The sequence below is a fragment of the Andrographis paniculata genome, unplaced genomic scaffold, assembly GCF_009805555.1.
Source record: "Andrographis paniculata isolate CXL003 unplaced genomic scaffold, ASM980555v1 Contig73END, whole genome shotgun sequence".
Classification (NCBI taxonomy): Eukaryota; Viridiplantae; Streptophyta; class Magnoliopsida; order Lamiales; family Acanthaceae; genus Andrographis; species Andrographis paniculata.
The window spans coordinates 1,410,475-1,422,428 of NW_026137610.1; the positions used below are offsets into that span (position 1 = coordinate 1,410,475).

Below are 11,954 nucleotides of genomic sequence, written 5' to 3' on the forward strand. Positions count from 1 at the left end.
GCACCCAACATCTTCCCACTATCATCATCACCCTCCAAAAATATTATTTTTCATTGCACTTACAAGTTACAATAATAATTTTGTTGGAGAAAATATATACATAAAAAAAAAAAAAAATAGATATATAGCTAGACTCGGACTTACTTAATTACTACAATCTCTTTTTCAGAACTGTGTTGGATGAAATATTTTTATTTTCTAGTAATTCAACCAAATGAGTGTAATTAAAATTTTTTAAAAAATAATAATAATATTGAGTAACAATGGCACTGATTTTAAACTAATGAATCTAACGGACCATATATTTTCCAGTCAAAATATAAAAAAAAAAAAAACCGGACCGTACGGACCATGTCTGAAAAGACGACGACAAAATTTGTTCCGGTTTAATTTCTGGGCCCATAAAGAGAGCTAGCTAGGGAGAGAGGGCTTCTTTTTGCTTTATAATCCATCCCAAACCGACACGTGTCTTACCACGTGATGTCGACGTGTCGTGTCTCCTTCACTATTACATACTAAAATTCCTTTCTTAAAACTTTAATACAACTAGCTAATCAAAATGTGTAATTAATTTATAGTGATAGACTGATTTTGCAGACGATATTTATTATTGTATTAAAATAAGTGTGGTGTCACTGGGCCTGGGCCTTTCGTATATCTTAAGGGGCAGCATGTAAACAAAGGTATATTTAATAAAGGTGGAGGGAGGGGGTTTAGGTCCTTAATTCCAACCATAACAACAACTTCATCTTAGACCGTTAGGATTAATTAGTTAATTAAAATAAAGTAGAGCATAATTTAAATGATATACTAATGTTAATATCTAATAATAATAATAATAATAATAATTAGAAAGCTGTGATCAGTAAGATTGTGCGAGCAGTCGTGTGCACGACTGCTTTGCCGGATCTATTTATCTACAGATATGTATGTTCAAAGATTCTCATCTAATGGAGGTTTGCACGTGACATTTTTTTTAATATTTATATCATAAATTTATTTATTTATTTATTTCAAAACAGATATTAAAATAGACCTGTGTGTATGTAGTTGATTAGAGATGAAGGAGGCTGGCTGCAGCATGTGGAGACTGGAGAGTTCAGATCAGTAGAACAAAAACACACACTTCATATATAGTAGTATTATGTATTTAAAAACATAAATAAATTATATATTTATTTACTAGTTTAAAATTAGTTTGGCCTTAATTATATATATATTTTGTTTTTATGGGGAACAAAAACTACTGAATTTCAATGCTGCTAAGCCTGCACTGCGTACTGACTCTACACATTGTGTATGTGTATTAGATTTAATAATAATGTATCCAATTATGTATCTATTCTGATACATATGTCTTCACGTTCTTGTGTTGATTCTGATTCCTTACTAGCTTCTACTTAATTAAATTCAGTCCATTCAACAATTAATAATATAATATGAGCATAACTTGGGTGATGAATTAATGTTGAGGTTTTGGCTTTTACTTTATTGATTTTCTAAGTCCACATGCATAGTGTTGTTTGGGTATGGCAGCTTTAATTAAATCAAACTTATATATGTATGTACAGAAAGGAGAAAATGGAGAGGACATGGTAGTCAAACGGTAATGGCAAACTCATGTTGTGTTGGTCATTAAATTGGATCAATGTTGATCTTTTACTTCACTCGCCAGCTGACCTACACAATATAATTAATTAATTGATTGATCTACTTTGCAACCTCTATAATATTATCTAGCTAGCTAGCTAGGATTTAATTAATTTTAATTTGGTTTGTAGCTCCCTCCCTCCCATGGTCACTTGCTAATCCCACGAGTAGAGTAGCAACATTATTGTTTTTATGATTATTTACGCAACACATACTATTGCCACCCATCCCATATAAATGTATGTATGTAATAAATGTGTTCGTGGCCATGGGGGATGAATTATTGCATACCCAGTTGAATGAATGGTTTGTTTCCCCTTACATTTAGGCCTCTAGGCACATATATATATATATATAACTACAGTGACAGTGAGATAGATAGATAGATAGATAGATAGATAGATAGATAGATCATGGTATTTTGGCGATTCAGAAACAGCAATAATAATGTGCAGATAGACAGATTAATAATTTTGGGAGGGAGTTTTACCTTTGGCTGATTGATATATGTAGATAGAGAGGATAGGATTGGCAGCAATAAAGTCCTGTTTCTTGTCTCCAATTTATACCTTACTTTCCCGCTATCATCTTTTCTTATGTTCCATTGTCGGTTGCCATTTGCAAGTTTTCTGCACTAGCTCGACTTAAAGTTGATTCTCAACTCAAACTCACTGTCACACTGGTGAAGGATAGATAGATAGATAGATAGATAGAGACTTCCTTCTGCCCAACACATTCTCCTGCAGTCCACAAACCTAATAAAAGCCCAAAGCTGAAACTGAACTCAATTGACAAAAACATGATTATTCATTTATCTACGACAAGAATTCTTTATTGGTTTTAGAGTGCATAGGAGCCCAACAGCCCAACTACAAAAATCAGATCAAAAAATTGATCAAGTATGGCCAACTGCTAAGTCTACTTCTCCTTCTCCATGCATTGTCAATCGAGTTAGTTACAAAAATTTGTGTCAGCATAGCATACCTCCTTAATAGATCTTCTGAGGAAGATGTCTAGCCTAATGTGGGCATCACAGCAAGTTCAACTCGCCCTGTCCACCCCTCACCTGGCTTCAGAGTCACTGGATTTTCTATGACAGCTGCATCCACAGCCAGCATCTGCTTGTACTCATTATCCCCGAAATCTGGAATAGCTTTAGACTTCTTGTCCCATGGATTCCAAACCACTGGAATCACCAGCTCAACACAGTATTAGATTAGGCTACATCTACATTCTGTTTGTTAAGTAATCAGATTGTGTGCTTACCGACATCCGGAAGTCCTTCCTTTTTGATCAAGAATGTCCTCTTCTTCTCGTGATCGAACACACCAACTGGACCTGGACACCCAACATAAACTCGGTCCATCTAAACAGTAAACAGAAGGGAACGTAAGTTATGGAATGCTAGCAGTTTGAGCATTCTTCAATTCAACAATGGAAGACAAGAAGATAAACTCGATTAAGATCTTTACACAGGATCAGTCTTCCTGTTTATAGCAAAGTACTATTACATTACCGCAGATTCAAATGTCAAGGCATCTCCCTGATCAGTGAGACGTTCCTTATTACGCAGGCCATCAAGATAGTCAAGTGTCTCTAATCCCTCTACTCTCACCTCACTGTCATTGAAAAATATGCTGTCAGCTGTTTCGTATGAGCTCAATACCAATCAAACAATATATATTTGATAGCCATGGGTTTCAACATGATCACTGTATTAACAATCATTAAGAGGCTACAAGATATAAAAAAATGATCGAATCGTGCACGCAGCTTGGTCTATATTTTTCACCTGATATGTGACACAGAGAAATATGTGTGGTACGCAAATGAGAAGCTAAAAGGTTTGCCGTTCACATTCCATACACGTGATGTCAAAATGAGGTGGTTATCAGCATTCAGTTGAACTCTAAGCCGGAACTCAAAGCTGTAACCGAAATTATTCATCATCAGTTCAATGTACAAACAGATGCATTAGCTCTATATAGTAATTCATTCATGGAAACGCTGCCTGCCATTCCTGAATGTTAAAATGACACAAACAGAGATGTTGCATAAATTAGAGCTTAAACCTGTGAGGCCAAAGTTTCATATCATCATCAGTCGACTTAAGAAGCAAGTTGATGACAGCACCACTACTCGAATCAGTACCCTGTAGAGGTGGAGGATTGTCCTCAATCACCCAAATTCTATTCCTGGCAAATCCATGCTTCTCAAGGCAGCCGCGGCTACCAAACTTAATCACAGTTCACAAACCAAAGCGTATTTGCATATCAGTCTAATAGACGGCAATGCGTTCATGACACAAACTATAATTAGAATTAGAATTAGAATATATATATATATACCTGAGGAAAACATATAGGAATTCCTCCCCTCACACCTCCTGGCGGTTTGAGATTAGCCTGAGGTACTAAGATTAAGTTCTTCAATGCAAACTTCATAACAGCAAAAACCTCAGAGAACGAAGTTCAATATTAATATTGCTCAACAAAATGGTATAAAAAGCAGTGTCTCGCCTTCGAACTGGTGAATAGCAGTTCTTCCCCGGACTCGGTTTTCCATGAGCGAACCTGTCCTCCATGAAGACTAACCTGATCAAAACAAGTACAAATGTTAGTTATAACACAAATGTACATCTTCACATACACAGGATATGCAACAATCTCATAGTCTAACGCACGATTGCTGAAGCTCCGCGCGGACTAAGAAGCAGCACCCGAGGAACTCCATTCTCGTCCTTGCTTACATCCACCAGTCCTCTCGGACGATTCACATTTGTCGTAGAAGGATCCATTTAAAGCAAACAAACTGAACGGAAGTTGCAGTGAGGTTCTCTCCACCAGAATTTTATGCTCAATATCCTAATATGGATGGATCGAAAGGTTCTTCAAATCACAGGAAACCGCTGCCTTTCAACGCCTAATCTGGAAATCTTTCCCGTGATTAGAAACCGTTTCTCTTGTGAGTTCCAACAGAATTTGCAACTACCAGAAACTACTCAATCTTACTCGTCAGTAATCGAGTACATTGAAGAACTACGCATTACGCAGTCGCAACAATTAATGATGAAAACAGACAATCGACGCAGAAAATTATCAGTCTCGTATGAACAGAGAACAAACAAGTCGAAAAGCTAAGATTACCTAACAGTTCAGCAACCCAACCACAGAGCATTGGGCTTCAGTAGGCAAAATCAATCCAGCATGAGAATTCGTATAAAATTCCAAGTCACAGATCTTATTTATATGCCTGCAGAACCAGCGCTGCCGCAGCAGCCCAGTTTTTGCCGCCTTTCTTATTGAATTATAAAATACTAATAAAAAAATATAGATTAAGCATTTTCGACACGTGTTATTTTCTTTAACATTATTATTATTATTTAAAAATATATATTTTCTATTTTGATTTACCCCTCAATTTCATGCATTTTTACTTTTAGTAAAATTTATAAATCCTAAACACGATTATCAATTATAATTAAATTTAATTAAAAATTATTTGTTATTAATAAAAAAGAATTTTATTTTTAAAAATAATTTAAATAAAATTAATTAAAAATACACATCTCAACAGTTGAGATTAGAGGTGGACAATTATACAAAATTGCAGTATAGTACAGTAGCCCTACCGTTTCGAAAATATTGTATTTACTGTACAATATAGTATAAAATTTGATATCATACTAAAATTGAGTATATATCAATAATTTTGTATATACTGTATTATCAATATATATATATATATAATGTTAGAATATATCAGCATTGAGTTAATACAAATATACTTAATAAAATAAAATGCTTAAATATTATGACTAAATAATGATAAATCAAAGTATTAACTAATTTATAGTATTACTATTATTTAATTTTGATAATTTTCAAAATTTTTAGTATAATGGTAATTTTGTGTTATACCATTAATTTTATTATATTAAATTTTGGAATTGTTTATTGAAAAACATAAATTAAGTACTACAACATATCAAGTTTATCAAGAAATTAATACGATATATTGAAAAATTGATATGGTATTATTGGTATTGGTATGAAAAAAGTTTTACAATAATTTTTATTATACTAAAAGTTGATGTATTAAACTCGAAAATTTGATCCGAATTCGACATGAAAAATCGTATTTGAGCCTAAAAAAAAGTTCAAAAATTTTTAGACCGTACATAGTCCGACATGCAAATTAATCGGGCCGTGCCCCAGGCTCATGAAAATCGACCGTGAGGTCTGATTCAAAATTCGACTAGGCCTGCCCAACACATTTTACAACTGGATTGAACCAACACGGCACGAAAAAACCGGGCCGCCCGAATTGTCACCATGATTAAAACTATTTCAATTTTCACATAATCAAGTAAAGTGAGGAATTTTCATTGAACTTTTTGTTGAACATTCATTGTCTCCTAAAAATAATCACACTTGCATGATTGATTGGATCTGTTTAATTTCAATTTCAATTTTTTAAAATTTTTTACCATTAATAAGTTTTTATATTTTTAATAAAAACACTTTTGTATTAGAAATTTAAATTTTAAGAAATCAAACTTAAATTTAAATCATAAGCAACAGTTTGTGTGCTTGTATTTTAAAATAATTTTCACAATCAATGTGTTTTTTAAAGAAAATAGTATTATATGTAGCACATTTTTTAAAAACATATATATATTATACTAATATTTATTTTTTATTACAAAAATATTAAAATTCAAAACATTAAAATAAAATATAAAGGAAAATAAACACATCCAAAGTTAAGTTGTGGCAAATCGTCATTAGTGAGATATTTGACTTGAGAACAATAAGATTGGAATATTAGAATTAATAGCAACACTTTAAAATTGATTTAAATTTAGCACATAAGTCAAATCAAAGCACGCAATAACTCTCAAGTATTTCTTGTTCGTAGTCTTTAATTTGGTTTGCTTCTTGGTACCATTTATTCTAAATTATGTGTAGAATTAGTTACTTTCACTTTTTTTTCAAATATAAAATTATTTGTCCACTTGTGTTTTTGCGATAATTTATAATTTGTGTCTCGATATTTTTTAAATTAAAATAATAATATTTTATATAAAATATGTTAGAACTTATCAGAAATTGCACCCTAAATCCACGATCTACTGTATTGTAATAATTGAGATAAGAAAATAAAGTTATAATAAATTTAACCTTATTTCATTAGCGTTGTTGGATTCGGATCTGCAAATTAACGGAGGGTTTGTGTTTTTAGGCCTATAGCGCAACCCCTCGTGAGAAAATCATTACTCTCATGAGATATGAAAAGTAATGGATGTTGAGTCTAGACCTAGGATCACAATCCTATTTATATCCCTTATTATTAATTGGTTTCATCACCCAATCAATAAGTTATCGGGTTTCTGTACATAGGAGACCCGCACTTACTAAATACATATAAGCCTAATAAATTCATAAATCACAAGTTTAACCTGGCTGATAGCCCAAATAGTTATATTTAACCCACAATTGAATTTTTAATCCAACAAAATATACAAATTAAGTAGTAACATATTGATTTTTAATATTTTGTTTGAATTCAAATTGTCTAATGGGTTGGACTGATCTAATTATGGATTAATCCATCCCCCTCTAACTTAGTCTATGTCTAGATTTGGTATAATAAATTTAAATTTGGGCTCAATCATCGAACTTAATAGGGTTTCATTTGGATTCATTTATTAAAAATTAATCTATAACTATTTTAATAAAACACATGATTATCAATTATCTTTACTATAAAATGATATATTCCGATCTGGCTTAAGATCGGCCTAATATAATAGTTTATACAATCAATTATAGACCTAACCGATATATGTTAAGTTTGGTCCGGCTTGCCTGAGCAACCTAAATGTACATAATAATTTGAATGTAATATATTGTACTATAAACTACTACCTCCGTCCGGTTCTAAGGATTCCATTAACTTTTTACGTATTGATCTTTTTTAATCTTAATTATTATATCAAAACATAGTATGAATTAAGAAAAAATTGCAAAAACACTTTCATTGGTGTCTTATAATATTAATAGAAAGACATATGCATAAAAAATTATACAAATATAAAAATATTTTAAATGTTAAGTACAATGACATAAAATGTAAACGTGACCTTTAGAGATGGACGAAAGAAGTATCATATACTCCCTCCGTCCCGAAACTAAATATCCATTTGCTTTTTGCACATAGTTTTAGAAATATTAGTATTATATTAGGATATAGTAGGAATAAAGTAAAAATGACTAAAATAACTTTATTAGTATGTGTGATATAAAGGTAATGACATTTGTGTAATATATTGTAAGTTGTAAGGGTATTTGTAATGTTAGGTAGATAGTACGGTTACTTAAAAAAAGAAATGGATATTTTATCATGAGACAGATTAAAATGAAAAAAAAGATACTGGGACGGAGGGAGTACTTATTTTTATATGACTTGCTATTGCTGTACGGTAAAAAGATTAAAATTAAATTTCGAGACAATAGTCATATAGTTACTTTGGGTGTGCGGTCTGGGCTTTATTATTATTATTATTATTATTATTATTATTATTTGAACTTCATTTTAAATAGTAGTTTATTGTATTTATTTTTATAAGAAAAATATTGTTTTTTAAAATTATAAAAATTTAAAAGAATTCCAAACAAAGCCTTGATTTATGAATCATAATTGTATTTAAGGTGTGTTTGTTTAAAATTTAAAAGTCAAATAACTATTAATTCATTTACATTGTTCTTAATAAAAATATATTACTAGTAATTTTTATTTTTTAAATATCAGATTAATAAAAATTGAAATCACAAACCTACACTCAAACCGAAAGTAAACAAACCCATATACTTTTTGTGATGTTAGATTTATATTGATTGTTTGGGGTTTGTTTGGTTTACCTTCCAAACTAATTATTTATTCAATTTGAATGATTTTTAATAATAAAAAAAATATTATAATTTTTTGATCAAATATATATTTAAAAATATAGAATAAACAAAAGTTAAAACGCAAACACACATAAAAAATAAAAAAATAAAAACAACGTACAATTTAAATTTGCTTTCAAATAGTGTGTTTATTATTGAGTTTTATTTTTAAATTTTATCTATAAATAATAATCTTTTATAAAAATAAATTATTTTTAACAAAAATATTTTCAAACTACTAATACACGTGGGTTCTTTTTAATAGTCACTGTCATTTGAATTAATTATTTTGCGAGAATAAAATATATGTATTGTATAATTGTTTAGTAAAATAAATTGAACAAAATTCCATATCTTTATTATTATTATTATTATTTTAACTTATCTTTGTATTAATCATTTTACTAGTAAGAAATTTTAAGTATTTCCTAAAAAATTATATAAAATATTTATCTTTGTATAAAATATTATATTTATTTTTAACTCAAAATCTAACGCATAATTTTGAGTGATATACATTTTCTTTTTTAAAAAAAAATAAATTAAATTTTACCCTTTATTTATTTGTGTTTTTAAAAAATATATAAAGTAATAAGAAAATAGTGTGTAAATAAAAATAAAGAAATGAATAATCGGATATTTCAAATTAAACATAGTACCAAAAACTTTGAAATAGATATTGTGCATTTTTATTCAATTGAATTTGAAGTCGTATTCAATGTGATCATATTTTACCGATTGGATAATGTTACTATAGTTTATTAGAAAATCCAAGTCAGTGGATCCAATCCAATATATTTGTCGCCGGGAGGACATTCGAATATTCTGAATCTATCATACTTACGTTCCACGTCATCTACTAAAAAATAAAAATAAAAATAAAAATAAAAAATAAAAATGAAGTGGATAATTCGTGCGTGACGTCGTTGCACATGCTTGGGTGTTATTGTTTGCGATAATTTTATTTAAATATTTGAATAAATCGTTGAGAAAGCTGGGAAAATTATAAGTGATAAATATTGGGCAATGGGAACTAATTGATATTGATTTGATAGAATTAATTAAGCATCGCTTATAAAAAAGTCTATTGAATACCATAAATTGTATAAATTGATTTATTATTATTTTTTTAAAATAAAATCAAAGTAACGCACCCATAGTGTTGGGTCAAATACAATTATGCAACTTATAAAATTATTTGTGTCTGTTCCAAATTTACAGGTAAGCTTGAAAGCAGCCATGCTTGACCATTACGAACATAAATAAAACTGCAACATTTTTCCGCAAGGAATGATCTGGTGGTATAGGGGTTGGATTTGTGACAGTGATGTCATGGTTTCAAATCCCCGATGTCTCAGGTCACCTGCCATACATGACTCGCATTGTGTGACTTTTCTGTCGGACTTGGTTTGCAGGGTATCAGGTTCAGCCGGGCTTTACCCGGTCCGAAAAAATTTGGCTCATATGGGTATAGAATAATATAAATAAAAAAGCAATACTGGAAAATTGAAATTTGTACAATTGGCAACGATTTTCCTTCTTTACTTATTGTTGGGAAATTGAACAAATTAATCAAAATTAGACATTCTAATATTGTAATAGTAACATGGCAAATACTATTTAGAATGATCATTATAAATGTGTTTGTATTTATATTTTAGATTCGTGTAATAATTTGACGTAATATATAGTTCATGAAAATTGTATAGTAACAAATTATTAGAAAATAAATTGTATATAAAACTCCTCCAACGATAACATTTTGTATAATTTTATTTCATAAAATATTATTAGTTTGTTTGTTTTTAATTTGAATTAAAATATTAATTTAAATTTTTGTTTAAATAATATTTTTTGTAATATTTTTTTTACAATAGTATATTTTATTTAAAATTATATCAAATAGATAGTATTAATTTTAAAACAATAACTATTTCATAAAAAATATACATATGAATATGATATATATACTTTTAAATATCATTGAGTAGTATTAATATCTTAATATACTACCTCCTTCCATCGCTAATCTATCCATTTGTATTTGGCATTATTGTATTTAATATTAAAAATATCTTTATATTTACATAATTTTTTATACAAATATAATTACATTAGTATTATAAGACACTAATAGAAGTATTTTTATCGTTTTTCCTTATTTTGTACTATGTTTTGATATAATAATTAATATTAAATATTAACATGCAAAAAATAAATAGATAAATTGACTGTGGACGGAAGTAATATTTACATATATATATATATATATAAGTAAAACCTAATTATAATCATACATTTATTATTGTAAAGACATAAATAGTTTATAGCACAAGAAATAGATGATATGACTAGTTCAAATATTTGTGTTTGTTTGACAAATTTTATGAATTTTTATTATTCATCATTTTTTATTTTATTTTGTAGATCATGTTGATTCAACCATATACTTATTTATTATTATAACCAACATATATTTATATATTTTTTAATATATAATATTTTAAAAGTTAATATATATTGAATTATAATATAATATATAAAGATATATATAAATATAAGTTAGTCAATCCTATAGCTTATGCTGATTCGATCAAATCAACAAATTATTAATGCGCACGGTAATAGTACAACTATTCTCAAAATAGAAAACAACAATTTAGGTACGCATTTGATACGCACAATTAATTTGTCTAGAAATAGTAATGTCTTGACTTTTTACATAGGAAATTTATATACACAATTAAAGTAACACCTGTCAACATCAACATCACATTGAGCGGTCCGTGGTGCAGACAAGCTCCTACTTAAATTCTTTCACTATGCCATATTTATTTAATTAAATAATATTATTACTACTGTTGCCAGTAGCCAGTACTCAATAATTTCACTATTTTATTTTAAAGCCACCAATCCTATACTTATTTGGGTTTTTAATTTCTTCATATGCATTACTTTACATATATATATATATATAAAATGAGCTCTCCTTAACAGATAATACACTCTGAATATTCTATGGCCTACCCAATTATTTCTAAATATTTAATTTCATAGAAACCAACAGTCCTCAGCACGAACGTCACATTTACTTCCAATATCTTAATGAATTATTGGAACTAAAATGATCAAACTTATCATTAAATTTTATTATAATCAATGGCATTAATTAATATTATATTTATTCTAATTGATTAAATATATAATAGTATAAACTTTGATAAATATTACTCATATATCAAAATTATTATTGTCACACACACACACATATATAGATATATATATATTTATCATTTCAACGCAACAATTATTGTGATTAAACAAGATAATCCAATTACACAAACACGAGTG

At 28.9% G+C, this 11,954-nt stretch overlaps 1 protein-coding gene across 1 annotated transcript; it reads right to left on the reverse strand.

Annotated features, from left to right (window-relative positions):
• Nucleotides 1-1,952: 1,952 nt before the first annotated feature.
• On the reverse strand, nucleotides 1,953-4,843 carry LOC127265671 (putative glucose-6-phosphate 1-epimerase). Its single transcript, XM_051295600.1, has 9 exons — nucleotides 4,797-4,843; nucleotides 4,334-4,577; nucleotides 4,170-4,244; nucleotides 3,999-4,055; nucleotides 3,723-3,886; nucleotides 3,443-3,577; nucleotides 3,167-3,269; nucleotides 2,917-3,016; nucleotides 1,953-2,836 (listed from the first exon to the last, which is right to left on the reverse strand). Exons 2-9 carry the CDS (start codon nucleotides 4,445-4,447, stop codon nucleotides 2,664-2,666), a joined length of 921 nt encoding a protein of 306 aa, XP_051151557.1. The 5' UTR covers nucleotides 4,448-4,577; nucleotides 4,797-4,843; the 3' UTR covers nucleotides 1,953-2,663.
• Nucleotides 4,844-11,954: the final 7,111 nt, after the last annotated feature.

Coding starts and splice junctions, on each gene's coding strand:
- LOC127265671 (XM_051295600.1), bottom strand. CDS start 4,447: ATGGATCCTTCTACGACAAATGTGAATCGTCCGAGAGGACTGGTGGAT. Junction 4,056..4,169: donor TGCTATTCACCAGTTCGAAG/GCGAGACACTGC, acceptor TTAGTACCTCAG/GCTAATCTCAAACCGCCAGG. Junction 2,837..2,916: donor GGAAGGACTTCCGGATGTCG/GTAAGCACACAA, acceptor TGGTGATTCCAG/TGGTTTGGAATCCATGGGAC.